The following is a 26,745-nucleotide window of genomic DNA, read 5'->3' on the forward strand; positions in this document are numbered from 1 at the left end:
GTTTCAAAATTACTGAATATTATCAGGTAAATCTGAAGAAATTCCTTCATAGACTGTTTTACATCTTTCAATGAAGGTGTTAGAAACATAGAAAACCTACAGCACAATACAGGCCCTTTGGCCCACAAGGCTGTGCCGAACATGTCCCTACCTTAGAACTACCTACCTAGGCTTACCCATGGCCCTCTATTTTTCTAAGCTCCATGTAGCCATCCAGGAGTCTCTTCGAAGACCCTATCGTATCCGTCTCCACCACCACCGCCGGCAGCCCATTCCACGCACTCACCACTCTGCGTAAAAAAACTTAACCCTGACATCTCCTCTGTGCCTACTTCCAAGCACCTTAAAACTATGTCCTCTCATGCTAGCCATTTCAGCCCTGGGAAAAAGCCTCTGGCTATCCACACGATCAATGCCCCTCATTATCTTGAACACTTCTATCAGGTCACCTCTCATCCTCTGTTGCTCCAAGGAGAAAAGGCTGAGTTCACTCAATCTATTCTGATAAGGCATGCTCCCCAACCCAGGCAACATCCTTGTAAATCTCTTTTGCACCCTTTCTTTGGTTTCCATTTTCTTCCTGTAGTGAGGCGACCAGAATTGAGCACAGTGCTCCAAGTGGGGTCTGACCAGGGTCCTATATAGTTGCAACATTACCTCTTGGCTCTTAAACTCAATCACATGACTGATGAAACTCAATGCACCATATGCCTTCTTAACCACAGAGTCGACCTGTGTAGCAGCTTTGAGTGTCCTATAGACTTGGACCCCAAGATCCCTCTGATCCTCTACACTGCCAAAAGTCTTACCATTAATACTATATTCTGTCATCATATTTAACCTACCAAAATGAACCACCTCACACTTATCTGGGTCAAACTCCATCTGCCACTTCTCAGTCCAATTTTGCATCCTATGTTCTGGAGCTATGTCTCACAAAATTTTTGTCAAAAGTTTAGAAAATTTTAGCTATTTCATAACATAAAGGTTACAGCTCAGAAAGAGGCCTCCAGCTGACCACGTTTATTCTATGATTATGTAGAAGCAATCCAGTGAATCCCACACCTCTACTATCTCCACACAGTCCTGCAATTCGTTCCCTTTCACATTATGTTTCACTTCAACTTTGGTTTCCTCAGTTGAATCTATCTTCACTGAGGTAATTGGCTGTGATTTCTAGCTGCTAACCATTTGCTCTGCAATAAAAAAATCAATACGTCCACAAGCATTGATTGTTCTTTTAGCCAGTCATCGTCTTTATAAGTCCTTGAATTCTTTAACCTTCTGCCACTCAGTACAGCCTCTCTACCAGACATCTTCATGACTTTGTACATACTTCTATAAGATCTTGAAATTTTCTTTGCTTCAAAGAGAACATCCCTAGCTCCTCCAGACAGTTCATATCTCCAAAAGTCTCACTTTGGTGTTTCTCTTCTGCACCCTCTCCAAAGCCTTTACAACCTTCCTGAAATATAATGACCAGAACATATCCCTGTTATAGTTACACTATTATTTTAGAAACATTCATCATAATGTCCTTGGTTTTGTGCCCTGTGTCCCTGTTATTTACACTGGTATGCTTTAAGTCTACTTTTTCAGCTTGCCCTCCCATGTTCAAGAAAGTGTACACATTTACTCCAACATCTCTGTTCTTGTACCTCTTGCTGGCCACAGCAAGTCAGAGTTGGTAAGCACACCTCCACCACCCTCATCTTAAAAACAGGCTCCCCGCAGGGCTGTGTGCTGAGCCCTATGCTATACACACTCTTCACACATGACTGCACCCCCATCTACATCTCCAACTCCATAATTAAATTTGCGGACGATACCATAGTGGTTGGCCTGATCTCGGACAAGGATGAAACAGCCTACAGGCTCGAGGTGGATCATCTGATGGAGTGGTGTAAGGACAACGACCTGGTCCTTAACACTTCTAAAACAAAAGAGATGATCATTGACTTCAGGAGATCAAAGGACTGAGTACACACACCCCTCTATATACATGGAGAGGTAGTGGAAAGTGTGGAAAACCTAAAGTTCCTTGGAGTTATGTTGTCAAAACAGCTGACATGGGCCACCAACACCTCGCTGCTTGTAAAGAAGGCACAACAAAGACTCTTCTTCCTCAGAAAGCTGAAACAGGCCAAACTCCCACAAAAGCTGTAGCTTAACTTCTATAGAAGCACAACTGAAACCATCCTGACCAACAGCACCACAGCGTGGTGTGCCAGCTGCACAGCCGCTGAGCGACAAGACCTGCATCGCGTGGTGAAGGCGGCCCAGCGAATTGTCAGGATGGAGCCCCCAGGACTGGACACCATCTATTCCAGCAGACTCAGGAGGAAAGCAATCAGCATAACCAGGGACACCACGCACCCCGACCACTCCCTGTTTGACCAGCTGCCGTCCAGCAAAAGGTTCAGGACACTAAAAGCCAGAACAAATAGATTGAGGAACAGCTTCTACCCCAGAGCTGTGGCCTCCATCACACCACTCCCACAGAACAATGACTGAAACTGTGAGCACACACATGCACACACAAGGACTCAAATACTTGCACTAACGGCACTCTGCACATTACTGTGATATTCTGGTGCTGCTGCAACTTATTTTCTGCTACTTATCTATTTAATACTGTTTTTCTATTACTGTCTTGTTTTTATCTACCGCTTTGTTTAATTTCCTGAGAGGAAGCCAAACAGAGTTTCATTGTATCTATGTATAACGACAATAAAGATCATTCATTCATTAGAATTGTGGACCCTGACTGGTCGCATCAAGGCCTGGTATGGAAACACCGATGTTTGGAATGGAAAAGTCTACGAAAGAGTAGTGAATGCAGCCCAGTCCATCACAGGAAGAGCCCTCCCCGCCATTGAGCAGATCTACAAGGAGCACTGGCACAAGCAGGCAGCGCCCATCGTCAAGGATGCCCACCGTTCAGGCCATGTCTTCTTTGCACTGCTGTCATTGGGAAGGAGGCACAGGGACCTTAGGTCCCACGCCATCAGTTTCAGGAAGAGTTATTACCCTTCAACCCTCCTGCACGAATGTGGATAACTTCACTCACCTCAACACTGAACTGATTACACACCCTGTGGACTTACCTTCAAGCATCGTACAACTCCTATTCTCTGCATTATTTACTTATTTATTATTGTTATTATTATTTGCTTTTTTCGTATTTACACAGTTTGCCTTCTTTTGCACCTCAGTGGCTTATCAATCTGTGAGTGTAGTTTTTACTGATTTTATCATATTTCTTTGTTCTCCTGTGAATTCCTGCAAGAAAGTGAATCTCAGAGTAGTGTATGGTGATATGTAGGTACTTGGATCATAAAATTACTTTGAACTTTTCATTACCAAATTCTAACACTTTGCAGCAGACCTGCCCTTTCCACTAGCAGAACATCCCTCCTCATTTCTGACCACACTTCCAAGGGATGTGTTGTTAGCATATCTAGCAAATGTGCCCTGTTCACACGAGACCAAGTCATCAACATTAAGAACAGTGTTGCTGCTCTTTGCTTCCTTTAACTTTCACACAGCTGCTGCTCTTTTATATCGGCATATGGGCTGCAGATTGAAAATCTGGCCGAGTGCTCCCATATCAACAGATTGTTGACTTCAGGAAGAGGAAACCAGAGGTCCAGGAGCCAGTCCTCATCAAAGGATCAGAGGTGGAGAGGGTCAGCAACTTGAAATTCCAGGGCTTTATCATTTTGGAGGACCTGTCCTGGGCCCAGCACATCAGTGCCATTAGGAAGAAAACATGGTGGCACCTCTACTTCAGGAGTTTGTGAAGATTCAGCATGACATCTAAAACTCTCACAGACTTCTATTGATGTGTTGTGGAGAGTATATTGACTGGTCGCATCACGGCCTGATACGGAAACAAAGAATAGAAAATCCTACCAAAAGTAGTGATGGCCCAGTCCATCACGTGTAAAGCCTTCCTCACCACTGAGCATGTGTACACGAAGCATTGTTACGGGGTTAACACAAAGTACACTGCAGATGCTGGGGTCAAAGCAACGCGTACAACAAGCTGGAGGAACTCAGCAGGTCGGGCAGCATCCATGGGAACAAGCAGTCAACGTTTCGGGCCGAGACCCTTCGTCAGGACTGAAGAGGGAGGGGGCAGCGGCCCTATGAAAAAGGTGGGGGGAGGGTGGGAAGGAGAAGGCTGGTAGGTGCCAGGTGAAATACCAATCAGAGGAAAGATCAAGGGGTTGGGGAGGGGAAGCAGGGAGGGGATAGGCAGGAAAGGTGAAGAAGGAACATAAGGAATGTCGAACACCTCCGCTCCGTCCGCCACAACGGACAGGATCTCCTGGTTGCCAGCCACTTCAACTCTGCTTCACATTCCCATTCGGATATGTCCATACATGGCCTCCTCTACTGCCATGTTGAGGCCAAACTCAGGTTGGAGGAGCAACACCTCATATACCATCTGTGTAGTCTCCAGCCCCTTAATATGAACATCGAATTCTCCAACTTCTGGTAATTCCCTCCCTCTTCCTTTCCCCATCCCACCTTCACTCTGTCTCCTCTTCTAGCTGCCTATCACCTCTCTCATGATTCTGCCTTCTTCTACTACCCATAGTGCTTTCCCCTTACATTCCTTCTTCACCTCTCCGGCCTATCCCCTCCCTGCTTCCCCTCCCCCAACCCTTGATCTTTCCTCTGATTGGTTTTTCACCTGGCACCTTCCACCCTCTCCTCACCTTCTTTATAGGGCCCGTGCCCCCTCCATCTTCAGTCCTGACGAAGTGTTTCGGCCCGAAACGTTGACTGCTTGTTTCCACAGATGCTGCCCAACCTGCTGAGTTCCTCCAGCTTGTTGTACGTGTTGCTTGTTACATGGTTGCTTTGTTATCCCTCTGAACCCCATACTTCTGCCTTCTTCCTGTAACCTTTGATGCCCTGACTAATCAAGAGTCTATCAAACTCCGCTTTAAATATACTCAATAACTTGGCCTCCACAGCCAGCTGCAACGACAAATTCCATAGCTTCACCATCCTCTGGCTAAAAAAATTGCTGCTCATCTCTGTTCTAAACAGACGTCCTTCTATTCTGAGGCTGTGCCCTCTGGTTCTAGACTCCCCCACTGTAGCAAACACCCTCTCCACGTATGCTCTATCTAGGCCTTTCAGTATTCAATAGGAGCGTGGTAGAACTGGGAGACATTATGAAGAACTTGAAGAAAATAAAAAAAAGGGGATTAAAGTTCATAGTAAATTTATTAACAAAGTACATACATGTCACCATTTACAACTGTGAGATCTATTTTCTTGCAGGCATACTCAGTAAATCCAGAATAGAATAATAACCATAATAGAATCAACGAAAGACCATGCCAGCTTGGGTGTTCAACCAATGCAAAAGACAACAAACTGTGCAAATACAAAAAGAAAGAAATAGTAATAATAAATAAATAAACAGTAAATATCAAGGACATGAGAAGATGAGTCTTTGAAAGTGAGTTCATAGGATATGGGACCATCTTCAGAACCCTGGGGTGTATTCCATCTGGTTCAGGTGACTTATTTACCTTCAGACCTTTCAGCTTCCTAAGCACCTTCCCCTTAGTTATAGCAACAACACTCAATTCTGCCCCCTCCCGACATCCTCAAATTTCTGACATACTACTAGTGTCCTCCACAGTGAAGACTGACCCAAGATACTTTTTAAGTTTGCCCGCCATTTCCTTGTTCCCTATTTCTACCTCTCCAGCACCTTTTTCTAGCAGCTCGATATGCATTCTTACCTCACTTTTACTCTTTATATATCTGAAAAAACTTTTGATATCCTCTTTATTATTGGCTAGCTTACCTTCTTATTCATTTTTTCTTTCCCTATGGTTTTTTTTAGTTGCCTTCTGTTGGTTTTTGAAAGCTTCCCAATCCGCTGACATTCACTAATTTTTGTTATGTTATGTACCCTCTCATTTCCTTTTATGTTGACTTTGACTTACCTCATCAATCACGGTTGCCTTTTGAATAGATTTTCATTTTTGGGATGTATTTATCCTGCACCTTCCAAATTGCCCCCCCCCCCGAAAACTCCAGTCATTGTTGTTAAACCATCATCTCTACTAATGCCCCCTTCTAATTAACTTTAGCCAACTCCTTTCTCATGCCTGTGTAATTCCCTTTACTCCACTGTCATACTGATACATCCGACTTTATCTTTGCTTTCTCAAACTGTAGGGTGAATTCTATCATATTATGATCACTGCTTCATAAGGGTTCCCTTACCTTAAGCTCCCTAATCAAATTGGGTTCATTAGACAACACCCAGTCCAGAATTGCCTTTCTTCTAGTGGACTCAAACACAAGCTACTCCAAAAGGCATTCTACAAATACACTCTCTTTGGATCTAGCTCGAATCTAATTTTCCTAGTCAACCTGCGTATTGAAAATCCCCATGATAATTGTAACATTGCCCTTTTAACATGCGCACATCCTGGCTGTCATTAAAATATTGTTAAAAGATTTTTGTCGTAGTGTTTTAATCACTAAGTCGGTTTATAAAAATTCTGTGATGTTTCTGAAAATCAGGAGCATTCAGAAGCAACCATCATACGAGACAGCTTCAGCAGTTGAAATAACTAAGGCCTGAAATGTGAGCCATTTACTATACTCTGTGGATGCTGCCTGACCTGCTGAGTTCCTCCAGCGTTTTGTGTGGGTGTTGCTCATGATTTCCAACGCAGCAGAATCTCTTGTCCGTGTCTTAGCTCGGTGAGAAAGCTTTTCCAGCTACTTTGTATGCAGGACCTGATGGTATCGTGTCATACTGGCGCTGAACAGGTCTTGCCATTTTACTGGTCACACAATACCGTCATTAAATCAGTAAAAGGTAAGGCAACATTTATCCGTTAACGATAAAAGAATGTGGCTTGTTGCAGGAGCGTAGCCTGGCCCAGTGCATGCTATGGGTGAACTTTAAGGACATCTTTAATCTGCCATTCTCGTTCTCACCTGAGCCCTGATTGCTGGTGCCGGAGCTTCCTCCAGTTGAACTGTACTGTTTGCTTTCCTTAAACTGCTTGCGCCTCTTTGCCCAGTGTTCAGATGCCTCTCTTGTTGGTGGGAGCACTGGGCAACTCTCGCTGGCTTTCCCATCTCTTTGCACTGTGTCGCTGGGCAGCTGCAGGAGGCAACTTGGTTCAGCCTTCAGATCTGGTCAAGAGAAACCATATTAGTGATGCTACCAGGCTGGCAGGAGCTATATTTTATTCCTGCTACTGAGAATACAAGCATTTTCTCTCGGACCTCAAGAACTTTACCTTTGGCAAAACCGCGTATTGTCACGCTCAAAGCCTCAATGATAATATCGTTTTCTTGTTGTCATACTGTGCAATGTTTCCCGATTTCTGTGAGAAACTATTTGTCACATTGGGCAGCACGACAGCATAGCAGTTAGTGTGACACTATTACAATGCTCGCGACCTGGGATCAATTCCTGCTCGTCTGTAAGGAGACTGTACATTTTCCCCATGACCATGTGGGTTTCCTCTAGAGCTTGCTGCAGGCTCATTGGCCGGAAGGACCTGTTACCATTGTGTATCCCTAAATAGATAACAGTGGAGTGACGCAGTAATACGGCAGGCATTGGTCACCTCCAGCGACCTGGGTTTGAGCCATTCTCAAGGGCTGACTGTGGAGTTTATGTGACGGTGATGAGTTTTCCCAGGGTTCTTCAGATTCCTTCAACATCCCAGAGCTATAAGTTTTATTTTATAAAGTAGGTGGGCAGCAGGAAAATTAGAGGGAGTTGTTGATCATCTAAGAGAGAAAAGTTACAGGGAATTGGAATTGGTGCTGGCTTATTATTGTACAATAAAAAACTTGTCTTGCATTCCTATGCAATCAGATTTCTGATTGGTCCATGAACCCATGAAAAGTACCTCACTACTTTACTCTCTTTTGATCAAAGCTCAAAGTTGAAAGCAAATTCATTATCAAAGTACCTACATATATATATATACAACTCTGAGATTAATTTTCTTGTGGACATACTCAATAAATGCATAATAGAATAATAATCATTATAGAATCAATGAAAGACTGCACCAGCTTGGGTGTTCAACTTTTGCACTGTTGTTCATTTTTGATATACTCTTATTGTAATTTATAGCAATTTTATGTATTGCATTGTACTCCTGTTGCAAATCAACAAATTTCCTAACATAGGTTAGTGATAATAAACCTGATTCTGATTCTATTCATACCTATTAAATCATTACACAATGCTTTGAGGCAGAGCAAGGTAAAAGGTAATCTCAAGGTAGTATATAGCAGGAGTCCTCAACCTTTCTTAAGCCATGGACAAGATATTAAGCAAGAAGTTCATGGACCCCAAGTTGGGCACCCATGGTATATAGTGACTTTGATAATAAATTTTTAAAAAACAGTAGACTGCAGAATAAAGTGTAACAGTGACAAAAAAAAGTGCAGTGCAGGTGAACAATAAGATGTGAGTCTTTAACAAGGTAGATTATGAAGTCAAAAGTCCATTTTATTATACTAGTCTTATAACAGCAGGGTGGGATCTGTCCTTGAGCTTGGTGGTGGTATGGCTTCTCTATCTATTAAATGGGAAAATTGGACTGAAGGGAACACTCTGAGAACTGGAATTAAACATGCTGAGCCGAACTTCCTCCTACGTTATAGAGAAATGAGAGAATGTGGAATAAGCTTCTCTTGAAAACCTATAGCACTTGCTAAATATTAGTGAACATTGGTGCCAGATTGAGCCTGACAGATCTTCTTGTGGAGGGTCCAGGTTTTCTGTGCTGTCCTGTGAGGCAATATATGGGCATCACGGTAGGGTAGTGGCTAGCGTGACATCTTTACAGCTTGGGGTGCTGGAGTTCAGAATTCAATTCCAGCGTCCTCTGTGAGGAAGATGTGTGTTTTCTCCGGATACTTTGGTCTCTTCCCAAAGTCCGAAGACATAATGGTTAGTAGATAAATTGGTCTTTGTAAATTGTCCCGTGATTAGGCTAGGATGGAACTGGGGGTGGGGCGGGGGGGGGGGATTGTTGCTGGGCAATGAGGCTGGAAGGGCTAGAATGGCCCTCTGTATCTCAATAAATAAATTATTCAAAGTAATGAGTTCAAGAGTCATGAAGTTATGTTTAAAAATTCTGACTATTCCACGTTGTATCTCTAACTAAAAAGAAAATAAATATTTTGTGCAATTGTAATATTAGGTGTTTTCACACTCAGCAGGTTTAAAATACACATCTTCAGCCGCTTCTATTTGGAGGGTGAATCACTCTCACCTGCTCTAGGGCACCCTCTTGTGGTTAGGTACATGATGACATCAAAAAGATCTGGGAACAAGGCACATCTGAGAGAGGTTAATCTCAATTGGGGAACAGACCAGAGGAAAGAAAGGCCAAATATCAACATGACTGCAAGAGCCTTGCATGGGACTCTAAAATTCACACAAAGGGGAAGTGTAGGCTACTTGACCCCTCTAGTCTGCCCCTTCATTCATGATCACTGCTGATCTGCCCCAGACCTTAACTCACCTTCTCTGTCAGATAGATAGATAGATACTTTATTCATCCCCATGGGGAAATTCAACCTTTTTTTTCCAATGTCCCATACACTTGTTGTAGCAAAAACTAATTACATACAATACTTAACTCAGTAAAAATATGATATGCATCTAAATCACTAACTCAAAAAGCATTAATAATAGCTTTAAAAAAAAAAGTTCTTAAGTCCTGGCGGTTGAATTGTAAAGCCTAATGGCATTGGGGAGTATTGACCTCTTCATCCTGTCTGAGGCATTCAAAAATGTGTCTACTTCTCAGTTAAGTATTTTGTGATCCTGTGCTTCCATAAGCCCCTGGGGCAGAGAATTCTAATTACTGCCACCCTCTGTGAGAAGAAATTCCTTAGTGTAAATACAAGTGGGTTTCAGGACATTGGACAGTGCATACATTTGGCGACTGTACTCTATTGCTGGAATCCACATGGGAGACCAGGACCTTACTCTGATTCCTTAGCACTTTACACAGGGGAATTTGATTTTAGATGCTGTGCAAGATAAACAGAATGCAGAGTGCATGAGCATGTTAATTAACCTCCATCTTGTAGCACTATACTGTCCCATGAAGAACGGGCTAATGGTCAAAAGCCTATTCCGCCTAGCTCCATCGACCTGCACCTCCATATCCTTCCCATCCATCTACTTATCTAACACTCCACTAAATCTGTTGTAGCTATTGCCAGCTCTGACAGATGGAAGTACTGAAGGCAGGGCCACAGGCATTTAGAGGGATTCTGGGGGTGAGGTTTGTTCTGTTTTACCATTTGAGGCCCCACCTTCATTCATGGGGTTGTCTCCAATCAGGACTGCATGGAGAAGTAGGATTGGATTTCTGAATCCTGTGAGGTTAGTTTTGGGGGAATGAAGAAGATGGAATACAGCCAAAGCCCTCTCTTACGAAAATTTGAGGCTATATTGCAGAAGAATTTTACTGGTATAAACTTAGGAGGAATGGGTTACAGAGATGCTGCAATAGATTTAGGATTTCTTTTATTTGTCACATGCTCTTGAACAGAAAAGCCTACAAAAAGTAGTGGATATGGCCCAGTCCATCACAGGTAATGCCCTCTTCATCATAGAGCACATCTATATGGAGCACTATCAGAGGAAAGCAGCGTCCGTCATCAAGGACCCCCACCACCCAGGCCATGCTCTCTTCTCAATGCTGCCACCCAGAAGGTGGTACAGGAGCCTCAGGACTCATCCCACCAGGTTTAGGAACAGTTATTACAACTCAGCAATCAAAGGGGATAACTTCACTCAACTTCACTCACCCAGTCATCAAACTGTTCCTACAAACTACAGACTCATATTCAAGGACTTTTCATCACATGTACTCAGAGTTATTTCTTACTTATTTACTTTCTTATTTTCCCTTTCTCTTTGATCAGTTTGTTGTTTTTTTTGCGCATTGGTTGGTGTCCATCCTGACGGTACAGTTTTTCATCGATCCTGTTGTTTGTCTTGAATTTAGTGTGATTGCCTGCAAGGTAATGAATCTCAGGGTTGTGTGCGGTGACAGATACTTCGATAATAAATTGACTTTGAACTTCGGACATCAAAACACAGAGTAAAATGGATTGTTTGCATCAATGGACAACACCGTCTGAGGATGTGCTGGGGGCAGACTGCAAGTGTCGCCACGCTCGTGGTGCCAACATTAGCATGCCCGCCCGCAACTTACTAACCCTAACCTGCGCATTTTTGGAATATGTGAGGAAACCCACGCAGTCATGGGGAGAACATAAAAACTCGTTATTGACAGCAGTGGGAATTGAACCCTGATCTCCCGATTGCTGGTGCTGTAAAGCATTACATTACCGCTATGCTAATGCGCATCCAGAGCTGGTATCTTATTAAAGAGTTTGAGTGTGCAAACCAGTTCTGCTCTGGGGTGTGGAATTAAATTTTATTTTAATTTTTAATCAATTTTTTAAAAATTCAAATTATTTTGAAGACCAGACACTTCTTTCATTTTATATAGTAAGTTTATTACTATCATTTATCTTATCTTCTGCCATACCTTGATCCCATTTTTCTTTGTGTAATGATTTCTGACAAATTATTTCCATTTTCTGTTTTTCACTTGGTGCTGTATAGTTTAGTGGCTGTGTATCCTCAAAGGGACAATTAGCTTTTGTGGATGTCAGCAGTAAAGACTTGTTGGCTTCATTCATGTTCTTTTTTAATGTTTCATATCCTTCAGTAAGCTTCTGTGTATTCTCACTTTGCTGAGTTGAATATTCTGCATTACTGTGTTGCTTGTTATTTTGTTGAATTGCAAAAGTTATTGTTTTGCAGTGAAGCTTGTCGTCATCTTCGTCAGAAGCTGAAGAATTTGGCTTTTTGTGGTTTTGCTCACAATCATCTCTGAGTGTAATAAGAGAAACCTGGGACGAGCATTCCGTTGCAAGCAAAGCATGAGTGTCCCCCGCAGTGTCTGAGGAAGCACTTTCATGTCCAACATCAAACCTTCCTGCTCCATTAGATTCATATAAATCCACGTCGTCTTCCTCATCACATTCTCCAAATGTAGAGGAATGTCGTGAGGCGTCAACATTCTCAATCTTACGGTGGTTATTTTGAATAATTAATCTTTGATCCAATGCTCCTGTTTGTAATATCGTCACAGAATGTCTTCTCTTTTTGAATTCAGTGTTTTTATCTCCGTTCTTTGTTCTGTTACCACTATCTAGATTAGAAATGGTGTCAAAGACATCTGCAGTTGTATGGCCATTGTTAGCCACATGGTCACTTGGTGAAGGGGGTGTGATTTGAATCTGAAATTGTTCACTTATTGGTGTCATGTCCTCAACAATCTCACTGGGATAGTCACTATCTAAAGTCTCAAAGCCACTCTCTGTGAAATCTCCTTGCTCCTGAGGCTCCGCAGTTTGCCATGAATTCATGTCCCTCTTGGAGATATCTTTCATCCCCTCCTCAGGGAGTGTGTTCTGATGTTGGCACAAATCTGTCCTAAAAATCTCATTCCTGTCTTCGGATTCTGATCTTGTGCTTGGATTTGGATGGAACACATCATTGGCACTCTCTTCCGAATGAAAGCTAAGTGGGCTTTGACTATCTCTTCCTTGTACTTCAGAATATATTTCTGGGGACTTCAGGGGACTCAAAGTGCCTGATGAAGACCAGCAGCTCAGTCGACTCCCATCACAGGAGTCCTTGCAGATGCTTTTCCCAGAGGTAGTGTATCCTTGAAAACATAAGAAGCCCCTGATATCTTCACCAGAAACTCTCTCAGGTTTACCTTGTTTCCTGGGAAGTGTCTGTGTATAGAAAGGGGGAAGAGTATGTGATGAATGCAGCTGGTTTTGGTGAAGAAGATTTATGTCACCCTTCCATTCCACCTGAAGATTCACATCAATGCCATCACTGTACGGGTATGTTTTCCTCCTCGTTGCTGGCTGCACCTGGCAATAGTTTTGTGCCATTATCCTGTCTATGTTATTAATGCTACTGTTTCTGAAACTATTTTTATCTTTGCCCAAATCATTCCTTGTGGAAATTTTCCCTAATGACTCTGAGGCTTGAACTCTGTAACTGCATTTAGGTAATCTTCCCCATTTATCCATCATTGTGTACGCTTGGTTAACATCTTCAGAGGAGCACTGGTACCCTGGACTACCCACCATTTTATTCCTGTCTCTCTGATATCTCTCAGCTGAGACATCCGACTCACCGTCACATTTCTCTTGAATTAAATGGACGGTTTCTTGAGTCTTAGAGAGTGGTTTCACCTCTTGACAGCCATCTGCAAACTCGTCAGGAGGTGGGATGTTCAAAGCACAGTCTATAAGTAGGCAGTCTCCTGTTTGTGAATGTATGTGTGGGCTGTAGTGTCCTTTTGAAGATGTCTGATCTTTGGGATACAGGAGTTCCTCATTGTTGTGCTTCCCTTCATAGCTGAACTTCTCGTAACTTTTTGCTTCAGGTATTGGAATATTATTCCCGCAGCTGACATCATTTTCCCCAGGTACTTTCAAACTGTTGTCATTCATTGTCATCCTCAGTTTGAGCCACGAACTTTGATCACTTTGCTGGTCAAGTTTCCAGTTGTTTAGAGCCGCAGGGTACGACGATGGTACATCATATTGCTGACACTGTGAACATTCCTTTTCTTTGTTTCCTGGCATGAACATACTTCCATCGCCAGCAAATGAAACAGTTTTGAATTCCACTTTGACGCAGGATGACTTGTCAGTAGCCTCCCATTTTGAATCACCGGCTTCTGTTTTACACCAAGGCAGCTGCAGCTGCAAAGTGATCCTGGTCGACTCTATAAGTTCTGGACTCAGCTCGATTGTGACCGACACTTTTTCTGCCAAAGCTTGCTTAATCAATGCCTGGAAGGTGATTTTGTCCTCTGTTTTGTCTACCTTGTAGTCCAATGCATCAGGCTCCATTTTTGATCTGGATGGTCCTCGACAATGTTTCCTCCTGTCGTTGTCGCTGCTTTCCTCAAACGACAGTGCCGCTCCATTTTCCAGTGGAGGAATTGTATTCTTTCTGGCAGGGATCATTGAATTTTCATCTTCAACCCTTTTGCTGGTGGTGTTCTGGCAATCAGAATGTAATGACAAGTTGCTGCCTTCAAAGAAAAATCATATTTTGTTAACTCGGAGGCCATAACTGTGCTAGAATCACAATTAGAATCAGGTTTAATATCTGACATACTGTATGTCATCAAATGTGTTGTTTCGTGGCAGCAGAACAGGGCTAAGCACCCCCAACTTATAGGAAACACCCTCTCCACATCCACTCTATCAGTATTCTATAGGTTTCGATGAGAATCCCCCTCATTCTTCTAAACTCCCAGAGACATCAAATGTTCCTTCAAATGTTAACTCTTTCATTCCTGAGATCATTCTTGTGAATCTCCTCTGGACCCTTTCCATTGCCAGCACAACCTTTCATAGCTAAGGGGCGCAAAAACTGCTCACAATGCCCCAAGTGCAGTCTAACCAACACCTTATAAAGCTTCAGAATACGTCCTTGCTCTTATATTCTAATCCTCTCAAGATGGAACTGACTCAACCTGCAAGTTAACCTTTACGAAATCCTACATGAGGACTCCCAAGTCACTTTGCACCTCTGATTTCTGAATTTTCTCCCTGTTTAGAAAATAATCTATACCTTTATTCTTTCCTCCAAAGTGCATGACCATAGACTTCCCTATACAGTATTCAATCTACTACTTGTTTTCCCATTCTCCTAATCTGTCCAAGTCCTTCTGCAGACTCTCTGCTTCTTCCACACTTGCTGTCCTTCCACCTATCATTGTATCAGCTATAAACCAGGCCACAAAGCCATCAATTCCGTCATCCAAATCATTGACATATAATGTGAAAAGAAACCATTCCAATACAGACCCTTGTGGTCACTGACAACCAACCAAACCCCCTTATTCCCACTCTTTGCCTCCTGCCACACAGCCAATCTTCTATCCATGTTGGAATCTTTTCTGTAATACTGTGGGATCTTGTCCCGTTTAGCACCCTTGTGTGTGGTGCGAACACTAGGTATAGTTTTGGTCTCTACAGGGAATGGCCATTCAGGAATGGAAGAATGAATGATTCTTCATTCTGAGGAATGTGAATTTTTGCTTTCTTCCTTTGCAGAAACTTCAGTCTCCACCCCCTACCCCTTCCAACCCCTAGATCGACCCACAAAATGTATTCTAGATGGAGAACACCGTGGGGGTTATGGAAATTGTGCAGGGAAGTGGAGGAAGAGATTGGCCATGATCTCAGTAATGCCAGCACAGGCTGTAAGATCTATACAAAAAGTGGTGGAACACGCAACAGGTCGGGCAACGCCTATGCAGGGAAATGCATACTGTAGGTGTCTTGGGTCGAGCCACTGTAAAAACTGTACACTCACTGCTGCTCCCTCTTCCTACATTCTTAATCAACTCTGCTGGTCCCTACGAGTAAAAGAAAAACTTGTTCTATTGGCAAGGTCAAGTGTCTTTAACTTTGTTTGACTTTCCTTTCATCATTAGCATTTGAGAAAGCATAGTGATAAACCACACGGCTTCTCTAACCACGGCCGAGTCTTCTGTTCCAGTTATGACTTGGGTCTCCATTTCCCCTGTACCTTTATAGGCTATGATGTTTCCTTGGCAACCATAACCGTGTCCACTTCAGAATCAATAGGATGCACATTTAGCCCAGGTTCCCATATGCTAAGCTTCAGGTTTTTAGATGGAAAGCAGATGGCACTAACAAAATGACAGAATTAGAAAATGCTAGCAGCAGAGGTCGAGAGATATTGAATTAAAACGTAAACAAGTCCTCCAGGAGAGAGGAAAAAATGAGTATAAACATTTGGTGAGCAGGAGGTACCACAGTTACCAGCAGAGAAACAGATTTTTTTTGTATATAAAATTATAATTCACAAGTTCTGTTAGCATTCAAAGGTATCACACTCAAACACACCAAATTAGAATCCACTATGTCTCCAGATAATTATAATTTAATTTAAATATTTTTTATTCAGCATTTCATATTTAATTTTCTTTTGTCATTGGAATATTTAAAGATTGCTGAACATCTGATTATTTCACTTACTCTCTTTAGAATTGGAACACTTTCTTTTTCTGTTGCTACTCCGTCTTCTCCGAGTCATTTTCAAGCAAGTTGGATATTTCCAAATATGAAAATCTCTTTAAGCTGAGAAATCGTACATGGGTATAAATGAAATTAACTTTGAAATATTCAACAGCTAAAACATTGCTTCTTCAAATGTTATTCAGAAATTAGATTTAATGTCATTACATAGTTGTGCATCGGTGGTAACCGATTCAAATACACTCAGGTACACTTATTAGCTACACACGTGGCACCTGCACATTAATGCAAATATCTAATCAGCCAATCATGAGATAGCAACTGAATGCACAGAAGCATACAGACATTGTCAAGAGGTTCATATGTTGTTCAGACTAAACATCAGAATTGTGAGGAAATGTGATCCAAGTGACTTTGATTGTTGGTGCCAGATGGGGTGGTTTGAGTATCTCAGAAACTGCTGATCTCCTGGGATTTTCATGCTCAGCAGTCTCTAGAGTTTACAGAGAATGGAGTGAAAAAGAAAAAAAGAAACGTATTGAGGGCAGCAGTTCTCACGGGCAAAAATGCCTTGTAAATGGAGAGAGATCAGAGGAGAATGTCCAGACTGGTTCAAGCTGACAGGAAGGTCACAGTAACTCAACAAACCATGAGTTACAATAATGGTGTGCAGAAGAGTGTGTCTGATAGTGCAACATGTCGGACCTCATAGAGGATAGCCTGCGACTGTAGAGGACCACAAAGTACACTCAGCGGACTCTTTATTTGGGAAAGGAGTGACCACTGAGTGTATATTCTTTGAATGTTATCAAGGTATGAGATTTAATGGCATTAAATAATTGTGAGTCAATGGTTAACTTTCACATATTGCACAAGTGCGAGTCATTAACTTTATTGATATACCAGCCCAATTAATATTTAATTTTACTTAACGAGTCTGAATGTGCTTCATCACTAAGAGAAGAAGGGTGTAGTGCTGTCCATTTATGCTGTAAGATGACGGTGAAGAAGAAATTCTAAGCTTGCAGCTCTTTTAAAGTTACATTTAAATTAGTTTTTAATTAATTTTTCTATGTGAATGTCCCTTACTAAACAAGTAAAACCCTTGTCAGGCAAACAGCTGAATTATTATCCTCACGTTGTCAATGCTTTGAGAATACGCACAATCATATGGACGTGAGTTACTGATATAGTAAGTGTCCCACCATATGCCAGCATTCTTTGTTAGACCAGTTCTGGATCTACATGTTCTCCTTAGATTATTTAAAGGCCATAAGATATAGGAGCAGAATTAGGCCATTTGGCCCATCAAGTCTGCTCCACCATTTCATCATGGCTGATCCAATTTTCCTCTCAGTCCCAGCCTTCTGCCTTCTCCCCGTATCCCTTCATGCCCTGACTGATCAAGAATCTATCAACCTCTGCCTTGAATATACCTAAAGAGTTGGTCTCCACAGCCGCCTAGGGCAAAGAATTCCACAGATTCACCACTCTCTGGCTAGAGAAATTCCTCCTCATCTCCATCTAAAAGGATGTCCCTTTATTCTGAGGCTGTGTCCTCTGTCATACTTTACATTATACATCTCTCATTGAGGAAGAAAAAATCTTCGATATAAAAAAAGAAGCCAGCAGGTTTTCCTTTACATATTGTCTGCACCACTGGCAGTTAGCAACTCTAACACTGGAAAAAGCTGTTACTCAGGAAGGAGTCCAGATAAAAATTGACACTGTGCCAGAGATGGAAATATGATGGTGAGACCTGATGCCTTGTTCTCTATCAACCATGACCATGTATTTGTCTCTTCTGAGTCAGAAAGTGGAATCAAGCCCCTCTTCGGAGACCAAGGCTGAGCCTCCACCTAGAAAGAATATGGTATCAACAGAAAGGCCTCCATGAGTCTGTTTGCTTTTTCAAATGGATATAAAGTACTAAGGTATGTTCCTTAGGGCTCCCATACCTCCTTTCCGATGGCAATATCGAGAAGAGGACACAGTCTGGATGGTGGGCATCCTTGATGGTGGATGATGGGAGACCTTCTGTTCACAAACTGTGGTGAACTACATATACCTGTCTGGACACGCCCCCCCGCTGACTGCTCCTGTGGCTCCTCCCACAGACCCCGGTATAAAGGCGATTGGGGCCTGAGCCCTGCCCTCAGTCTCCAGGATGTAGTATGGTGGTCAATTGCTGCTTGTTCTTTCTTCCAGTCAATAAAATTGATGCACCATCAATAACTCTCTGAGACGTGAGGCGAGATATTGGGCATGGCAGGTACTGGCGCAGCTTGTCACTCATAAAGGAGGACCCTCTATCACTGTGGATATAGCAGGGATATCCGAACAGAGTGAAGAGCTGGTGCAGGGCTTTTATGACGGACGTGGCAGTGGTGTCGGGGCAGGGGATTCGTGTCAAGCTGCGTGAACCTATTGATGGGTCTGGCTATAGTCCACTACCATCCTATTTTTCTGCCCGGTCCGAAAGTATTCTCCCTTATCAGGGACCTACCGACCTACTAAGGGGCACTGGACGCCCTTAAAAGACAGTACCTGTGGCCGGTGAACACCGTCTACGCAAGACATCGCTTAGCGACGTGGCGACAGCGGGCCGATGAGTCGAGTGCCGTGTTTCTCTGAGCCCTACAGACACTCGTGTGAACTTGCGACTGCAAAGCTCTGACGGCGGAACAACATTCGGAGCTGCTAGTACGAGACGCCTTCATTACGGGGATCAGGTCAGTGTGCGTGCGCCAGCGGCTGCTGGAAAATGCCGATCTTACCTTACGCTCAGCGATCGAGACGGCCGACACGCTGGAGGCTGCTCTGCACAATGCTGACGCTGTCCAGCCGCGCGATCCCCCGCCGGTTCTGTGGACACCTCAGACCCCGCCGCCGCCAGTTCCCGTGAGCGAGTTCACCAATGCCGCTGCCAGTCGTGAGTCCATGAACTCCCCGAACCCGACCACAGCTGCTGCCAGTCGCAAGCCCGCGCAGTGTTACTTCTGTGGACTCGAAAAGCACCCCTGAAAACGCTGCCCAGCCCGAGAAGCGACCTGCTCCAGCTGCGGGAAGAAGGGCCATTTCGCCAAGGTCTGTAAGTCTAAACCACGAGTGGGGTCGGGCAGCGCTGCGTGTGAAGCATGGGGGCCGCCATCTTGGTCGCCGCCATCTTGCCTGCCCGCCTCGTGCGAGGCATGGGGGCCGCCATCTTTGTCGGCGCCACATCGCCCCGCCCCCGACCCACTGGTGCTTACCGGGCACCAAGACGGCATTTCAACTCTGGCCTCCGTAACCCAAAGCGCCCCACACCAGCTTGCAAGGTCAATGATGGACATCCTGGTGGAGGGGCACAGGACCAGCTGCCTGTTTGACATGGGCAGCACTGAGAATTTTATTGACTGGGAGTGTAAAACATGGACAGCATTTTACATCCAGAAAAATTAGACCTTGATCCGCAAGACTCCGAAGCAGCTCTTGCCTTTGAACTCTGGCTTGCATGCTTCCACTCATACTTGGAACAGATTCCAGTGACCGAGCCAATATCTCGCCTCACGTCTCGGAGAGTTATTGATGGTGCATCACAAACTAATACCTTCCTGGGTTTCCCTAATGCGTGGCACCTGGAAATAGGCACGATATTCCACTGGTAGTCAAACCATTGTTTTGTAAAGGCTCCTGAAAACTTCCATGCATTTGCACTACTTATTTCTGTATATGATCTGTGTATGTTTCTGTATGTGAGGAAGGAGCCTGCGTGTGACTGGTCTCTCTCTGCTCCCAGAGGAAGGTGCTGGAGTCTCAGGTCTTGGGCAAGGTTTACTCAATGCAGTCCGTGCATCAGACTCTGTCGTTCATGTTATATGTGTTTCTGGTAACTCCTTTTTTTATTGCTATTTTGTGTGATTTTGATCGGAGCGGACTGTCTCTGTGGCCTGCCATCAAGGAACAACACAGCGCTCAGTTAAAAGGAACTGAACTGAACTGTACATTCCGAGACTGTTTCAATGACTCTGTGGTTTGATGTTCTGTATTTTAAATTTTTCACTCAGTTTCTTTTTGCTCTCACGACCAGACTATGTAACAGTTTCTTCTTCCAAGCCATCAGACTCCTCAATACCCAGAGTCTGGACTGACACCAACTTACTGCCCTCTACTGTGCCTATTGTCCTGTTTATTACTTATTGTTTATTAAGTGCACTGTTTTGTGCAGTTTATGCAGTCCTGGGTAGATCTGTAGTCTAGTGTAGTTTTTTTTTCTGTGTTGTTTTTATGTAGTTCAGTCTAGTTTTTGTACTGTTTCATGTAGCACCATGGTCCTGAAAAACGTTGTCTCATTTTTACTGTGTACTGTACCAGCAGTTATGATCGAAATGACAATAAAAAGTGACTTGACTTGACTTGACTTTGCATGATCTGTCCTGTTTTTTTTTTGCATGTTGGATGTTCAATGTTTTTTTTGAATGGGTTTCATGGCATTTCTTTGTTTTGTAACTGTCAGTGGGAAGACAAATCTCAGAGTTGTATACTGCATTCATACTTTGATAATAAATGCACTTTGAATCTTTGATCCCATATACCTTTGTAACCGACTTTTTAAAGCACATGTTGCTGGGTAAATGAGGAGGCCCCCCACTGAAATGTCTGTCCACACAGTCTCCTCACTATCAAGCTGAGGCTAAGGAGCATAGGTTCTGCTTTGCAATGTTTAAGAATGAGCGGAAAACAGGATGCAGGCCACAGGGAGGATTTTGGAAAAGTTGAGTCTGGAAATAACACAAATAGAAGTTTCAGCAGTGGTAAGCCTGAGGCACGACGTGGAAACAATATTATAAAGGTGGAGGATATCTGCATGTATCTGCTCTACACGTGACCACAAGGAACGGCAAAGAGTCATGGACACAACTCAGCACATTGCAGAAACCAGCCTCCCCTCCATGGACTCTGTCTGTGCTTCAAGTTCAAGTTCAATTTAAGCATAAATGTCATTCACCCATACACATGAATACAGCCAAACAGCAGAGTTCCTCTAGGGCCAAGATATAAAACACAGTACCAATAGTCACACGCACAGCACACAGCATACCCAGGACGTATAATTAGCAGCCAGCATAATCAAAGACCCCACCCACCATGCGCATTCTCTCTTCTCCCCTGTCCCATCAAGCATGTGGAACAAAACTCAGAAAGCATGTACCGCCAGGTTCAAGGACAGCTTCTGTCAGAATCCTTGTACAATGAGATGGATTCTTGACCTCACAATTTACTCTATCTCCTTATGATCTTACAATTCATTGTTCACCTGCACTGCCCTTTCTCTAGCTGTTGTACTGTTATACCCCTCCCACTGGACTCATATGCCAACTTGGCTCATCAGCGGGCCCCGCTAGTAGCCACGTATCTCAGTGGTGAGGAAACCTCCTTTCACAAACAATATACGTCTAGGGTCGTGTGGTGAACTACATATACCTGTCTGGACATGCCCCCCCGCTGACTGCTCCTGTGGCTCCTCCCACACACCCCTGTATAAAGGCGATTGGAGGCACTGCTCCTCCCTCAGTCTCCAGGATGTTGTATGATGGTCTCTTGCTGCTGACAGTGCTTTCTTCCAGCTAATAAAAGCCTATCTTTCGCTTCACGTCTCCAAGAGTTATTGATGGTGCATCAGGTCGGTATGATTTGGGGTTCAACCAAACAGGAATGCTGTGATGTTCCAATTAAAGAAACCTTAATTTGAGTGAATGCTGGGTAAATATTCCCTATACACAATTGTCGGCCGGCAAGAAATAACAGATTGTACACTGTGTTAAATCATAAAGAAAGTGTATTTACAAATTTCAGCTTTATTGAACAGTTAGAAAGAGAAAAGAGAACAAAAATAAAAGGACCCACTACTGTTAAACGAGTCCAATGTGCACATGAAGTTGGAGCTTGTCCTGGAGTTGTTTTCACTCAAACACTGGGCCCACGGTCTACGTGAAAGCACACACCACATTCCAAACTTCTCTCGAAATCCATCTCGAACAAACGGGCTCTCTCTCGGAAGTATTGACCCTTCCTTCTTGGAGCCATTCATCTGCAGAAAGCACTTTGTGCAAGGGAGACTTGCCTTCCAACGGCATTCTGTGGCATCTTCCCTTTCCCGCAGCTCCTGCCGAAAGCCCCCAAACCTGACTATCGTCCTTCAGAAAATCCTCCCCCACAGCTTTCCAGAACCTTCTCTCACATCCCGCTGTCCTGACTGGCTGACTCGCTTTCCTAAGTTGGACAACATGTATCCTTATCTTTAGCCAAAGCCAAAACGTACTTTCCAGCATGGCACGTTGCTTTTACAGCTACTATAAAGCTGCTGATGTAAACTAATCCACGGCGTAGCAGTAGAAATCTTAACCAGGGAATTACATTTTACTCTGCATTGTTATTGTTGTACCTAGTTCTACTTATCAATGCACTGTGTGAAGGTTAGACCTGTGTGAACAGTGTAGAAAAGAAGCTTTTGGCTGTATCTCAGTAGATCTGACAATAATGGTAAACCAAAACCAAAATCAGTGTTGTGTCAGAAGCTCAGAGAGATACACAGCACAAAGCAGCCCTTCGGCCCAATTGATCCACGCTGATCCAGATGCCCTACCCAACCTAGTCCCATATGCCAGCATTGGCCCATAACCTTCAAAACCCTTCTTATCCATGGACCTGTCCAAAATGTCAAAGTTTGAGTTCAGAGTACTGTACATTTAATATTAAAGTATGTGTGCAACTCTGAGATTTGTCTTCTCACAGACAACCATGAAACAGAAAGCCCTGGAACCCATTCATAGCACCCCACCCCCAACACGCAAAAAAATCAAAAATTGCACAAACAGCAAAAAAAACCCAAAAAGAAACAAGTGAAAAATATGGAATATAAAATACAAAATTGAAAGAGTCCAGGCATATTCAGTTCAGTTCAATCTAATGCTGTGTCGCTTGTTATCTGCAAGACGCCCTTTTAAAAATTGTTTTTGTACCTGTCTCAACAACATGCTTTGAGTAAAAAGCTGCCCCTCAAGTTCCTATTAAATCTTCCCTCTCTCACCTTAAACCTATACCCTCTAATTCTAGCTTCCCCAACCCTTGGGAAAAGACTGAGTGCATTTATGATTTCTATGTTGCTCATGATTGGATAGACATGCACAGGAGGGTGAAACAGGGAACTGAAGCTGCAAAAAACATACCTAGAAGGTACCCAGAGAGGAGAAAGGAAATAGTAGAGCAGGAACTATATTTATTGCTAGACTAAAGTTAAATAACATAAGAAATTGGAGCAGGAGTAGGCCATCTGGCCCATCGAACCTGCTCCGCCATTTAACGAGATCATGGCTGATTTGACCATGGACTCATCTCCACCTATTTGCCTTTTCCTCATAACTCTTAATTCCCCTACTATGCAAAAATCTATCCAACCTTGTCTTAAATATATTTTCTGAGGTAGCCTCCACTGCTTCATTGGGCAGAGAACTCCAGAGATTCATCACTCTCTGGGAAAAAGCAGTTCCTCCTCATCTCCATCCTAAATTTTCCCCCCTGAATCTTGAGGCTACGTACCCTAGTTCTAGTCACACCTAACAGTGGAAACAACTTTCCTGCCTCTATCTTTTCTATCCCTTTCATAATTTTATATGTTTCTATAAGATCTCCTCTCATTCTTCTGAATTCCAGTGAGTACAGTCCCAGGCGACTCAGTCTCTCCTCATAGTCTAACTCCCTCATCTCTGGAATCAACCTGGTGAACCTCCTCTGCACCATCTCAAAAGCCAGTATATTCTTCCTCAAGTAAGACCAGAACTGCACTCAGTACTCCAGGTGCAGCCTCACCAGTACCCTGTATAGTTACAGCATAACCTTCCTGCCCTTAAGTTCATTCCCTCTAGCAATGAAGGCCAACATTCTATTTGCCTTCTTGATAGCCTGCTGCACCTGCAAACCAACCTTTTGTGATTTATGCACAAGTACTCCCAAGTCCCCTTGCACAACACAGCATACTGCATTTTTTTACCATTTAAATAATAATCTGCTCTTTCATTTTTTCACCGTACCTCTGGTATCTAGTTAAACCAGGGATTCCTAATCTTTTTTATGCCATAGACCAATAGCATTAAGTAAGTTGGAAACCCCTGAGAACCGCTTTTGATCAATTTTTGGGTCAATCAGGATAGGAGGTAGCATAAGCGATCTAGAAGGAGAAAGCCATGGTGTCTAGTCTCCGGCATGGTGTCTGACTCTGGGGTTCAGAGAGAAGTGGGGAGAAGAGATAAGCTGCAGTTATAGGGGATTTTTTGGTATGGGTAACAGAAAGGAGGTTCTGTAGATTCCCAGATGGTTTGTTGTCTCCTGGGTGCCAGGGTCATCTTGGATCAAGTCCCCACCATAAGTGGGAGGGTAAGCAGGCAGAGGTCGTAGTCCACATTGGTGCCAATAACATAGGTAGGAAGGGTGATGAGGTCCCACAAACTGAGTTCGGGGAGTTAGGTGCTTTGTTAAAGGTCAGAACCTCCACCGTTGTTATCTCAGGATTGCCACTGCTTCATGTGCTAGTGAGGCCAGAAGTCGGAAGATTACACAGTTTAACATGTGGCTAAGGAGTTAGTGCTGGAAAGAGAGCTTCAGATTTTGGATCATTCGTCTCTCTTCCAGGGAAGGTGGGACCTGTACAGAACGAATGGCTTGCACCTGAACTGGAGGGGGACTAATATCCTAGCGGGAAGGTTTGCTAGTACTGCATGTGGGGTGGGGGTGAGTGGGAGTTTAAACTACAGTTGCAGAGGGATGGGCTAGAGCACCAGAACAGATAGTGGAGTAGTTGTGGAGAAAGATGTCATTAAACATACAGTACATAAAAGTTGGGAATCAAAAGGTTAAGCATGGTGGGACTGACATTCAAAGCTGCGTATATTTCAATGCAATGAGTATTGTAGGAAAGATGGATGACTTGGGGTATGGGTCAGCACATGGAATTATGACATTGTATCCATTAGTGTGACTTGAGTGCAGAAGCTTCAAGATTGGCAGCTCAATGTTCCTGGATTGCATTGTTTTAGATGTGATAGTGCAGGAGAGATTAAAAGAGGAAGGGTGGCATTACTAGTCAGGGAACATGTCATGGCATTGCTCAGTCAGGACAGACTAGAGAGCTCGTCTAGTGGGGTTTATAGGTAGAAATGAGGAATTGGAAAGTTATGACCACATTAATGTGATCATATTATAGACCATCCTACAGTGCATGGGATTTAGAAGAGGAATTTTTGTAGAGATTGCAGACTGTTCTAAAAAACATAAGGTTGTGTTAGTAGATGATTTTAATTTTCCACTTGTTGACTGGGACTCCCATTCTGTAAAACTTGTGAGAGTGTGGTTCTAGATCAATTAGGGAATGAGACAGGACAAGTGACAGAACTTTGTGTAGAGGAACACTTTACATGGGGTGAGTATAATGCCATTAGTTTCAAGGGAATTATGGAAAAGAATAGGTCTATTCCTCAGGTTGAGATTCTAAATTGGAGAAAGGCCAATTTTGATGGATCTGGCAAGTGTGGATAGGGACAGGTTTTCTGGCAAAGGTGTATTTGGTAAAGGGGAGGCCTTCAAAAGTGAAATTTTGAGAGTACAGAGTTTGTATGTTCCTGTCTGAATAAAAGGCAAAGATAACAAGTTTAGGAAACCTTGGTTTTCAAGAGATATTGAGGCCCTAGTTAAGGAAAAAGAGGTGTATTCAGGGTGGTATTCTAAGCTTGGAATCCAAAGAGAAATGGGAGATCTTACATGAATTTCTTTGTATCTGTTTTTATTCGGACACAGAGTCTATAGAAGTGAGGCAAAGCAGCTGTGAGATCATGGACCCTATACAGATTACAAAGGAGGAGGTGTTTGCTGCCTTGAGTCAAATCAGGGTGGATAAGTTCCCTTGGACTCTGTGGGAGGCAAGTGCAGACATTGCAGGGGCCCTAGAAGAGAGATTTAAAACATCCTTAGCTATGAGTGAAGAGCCAGAGGATTGGAGGATAGTTAATGTTTTTATCTTTTATTTAAGAAAGGCTCTAAGAATTAGTCAGGAAATTATAGACCAGGGAGCCTGACATCAGCAGTGGGAAAGTTATTGGAAGTTACTTGCACAGACAGGGACTGATTAGAGATAGTCAACATGGCTTTGTGCATGGTAATTAGTGTCCAACCAATCTAATCAGTTTTTTGAGTATTACCAGGAAAGTTGATAAAGGGAAGGTAGTGGATGGTGTCTAGATGGTCCTTGGCAAGGCCTTTGACAAGGTCCCGAATGGTAGTTGGTGAAAAAGGCTGAGTTGCTTGGCATTTAAGATGAAGTAGTAAATTGGATTAAAACATTGGCTTAGCCAGAGAGTGGTAGTACATGGTTGCTCTCTGACTGGAGACTTGTGATTAGTGGTGTACCACAGAGATTCGTGCTGGGCCCATTGTTGCTTGTCATCTATATTAATGATCTGGATGATCATGTGGTTAACTGGGTCAGCAAACTTGTGGATGACAGCAAGATTGGGGGTGCAGTGGACAGTGAGGAAGACTATCAAAGCTTCCAGT

The 26,745-nt window shown here is 43.3% G+C and overlaps 1 protein-coding gene across 2 annotated transcripts in view; it reads right to left on the reverse strand.

Moving 5' to 3' along the window:
- The window catches only part of pdzph1 (PDZ and pleckstrin homology domains 1), a 72,632-nt gene that overhangs the window by 43,340 nt on the left and 2,547 nt on the right, over positions 1 to 26,745 (reverse strand). The window contains exons 2-4 of one of the 2 annotated variants that reach the window (XM_073068023.1): positions 16,162 to 16,263; positions 11,598 to 14,180; positions 6,988 to 7,188 (exon numbers count right to left, since the gene is read on the reverse strand). In XM_073068023.1, coding sequence (XP_072924124.1) covers positions 6,988 to 7,188; positions 11,598 to 14,180; positions 16,162 to 16,219 — 2,842 coding nt within the window. In that variant the 5' untranslated portion in view covers positions 16,220 to 16,263. The remainder of the gene's footprint in view (positions 1 to 6,987; positions 7,189 to 11,597; positions 14,181 to 16,161; positions 16,264 to 26,745) is intronic. The other variant, XM_073068025.1, reaches the window with a different exon arrangement.

Source organism: Hemitrygon akajei, chromosome 2 (assembly GCF_048418815.1).
Source record: "Hemitrygon akajei chromosome 2, sHemAka1.3, whole genome shotgun sequence".
In the NCBI taxonomy this organism is placed as follows: Eukaryota; Metazoa; Chordata; class Chondrichthyes; order Myliobatiformes; family Dasyatidae; genus Hemitrygon; species Hemitrygon akajei.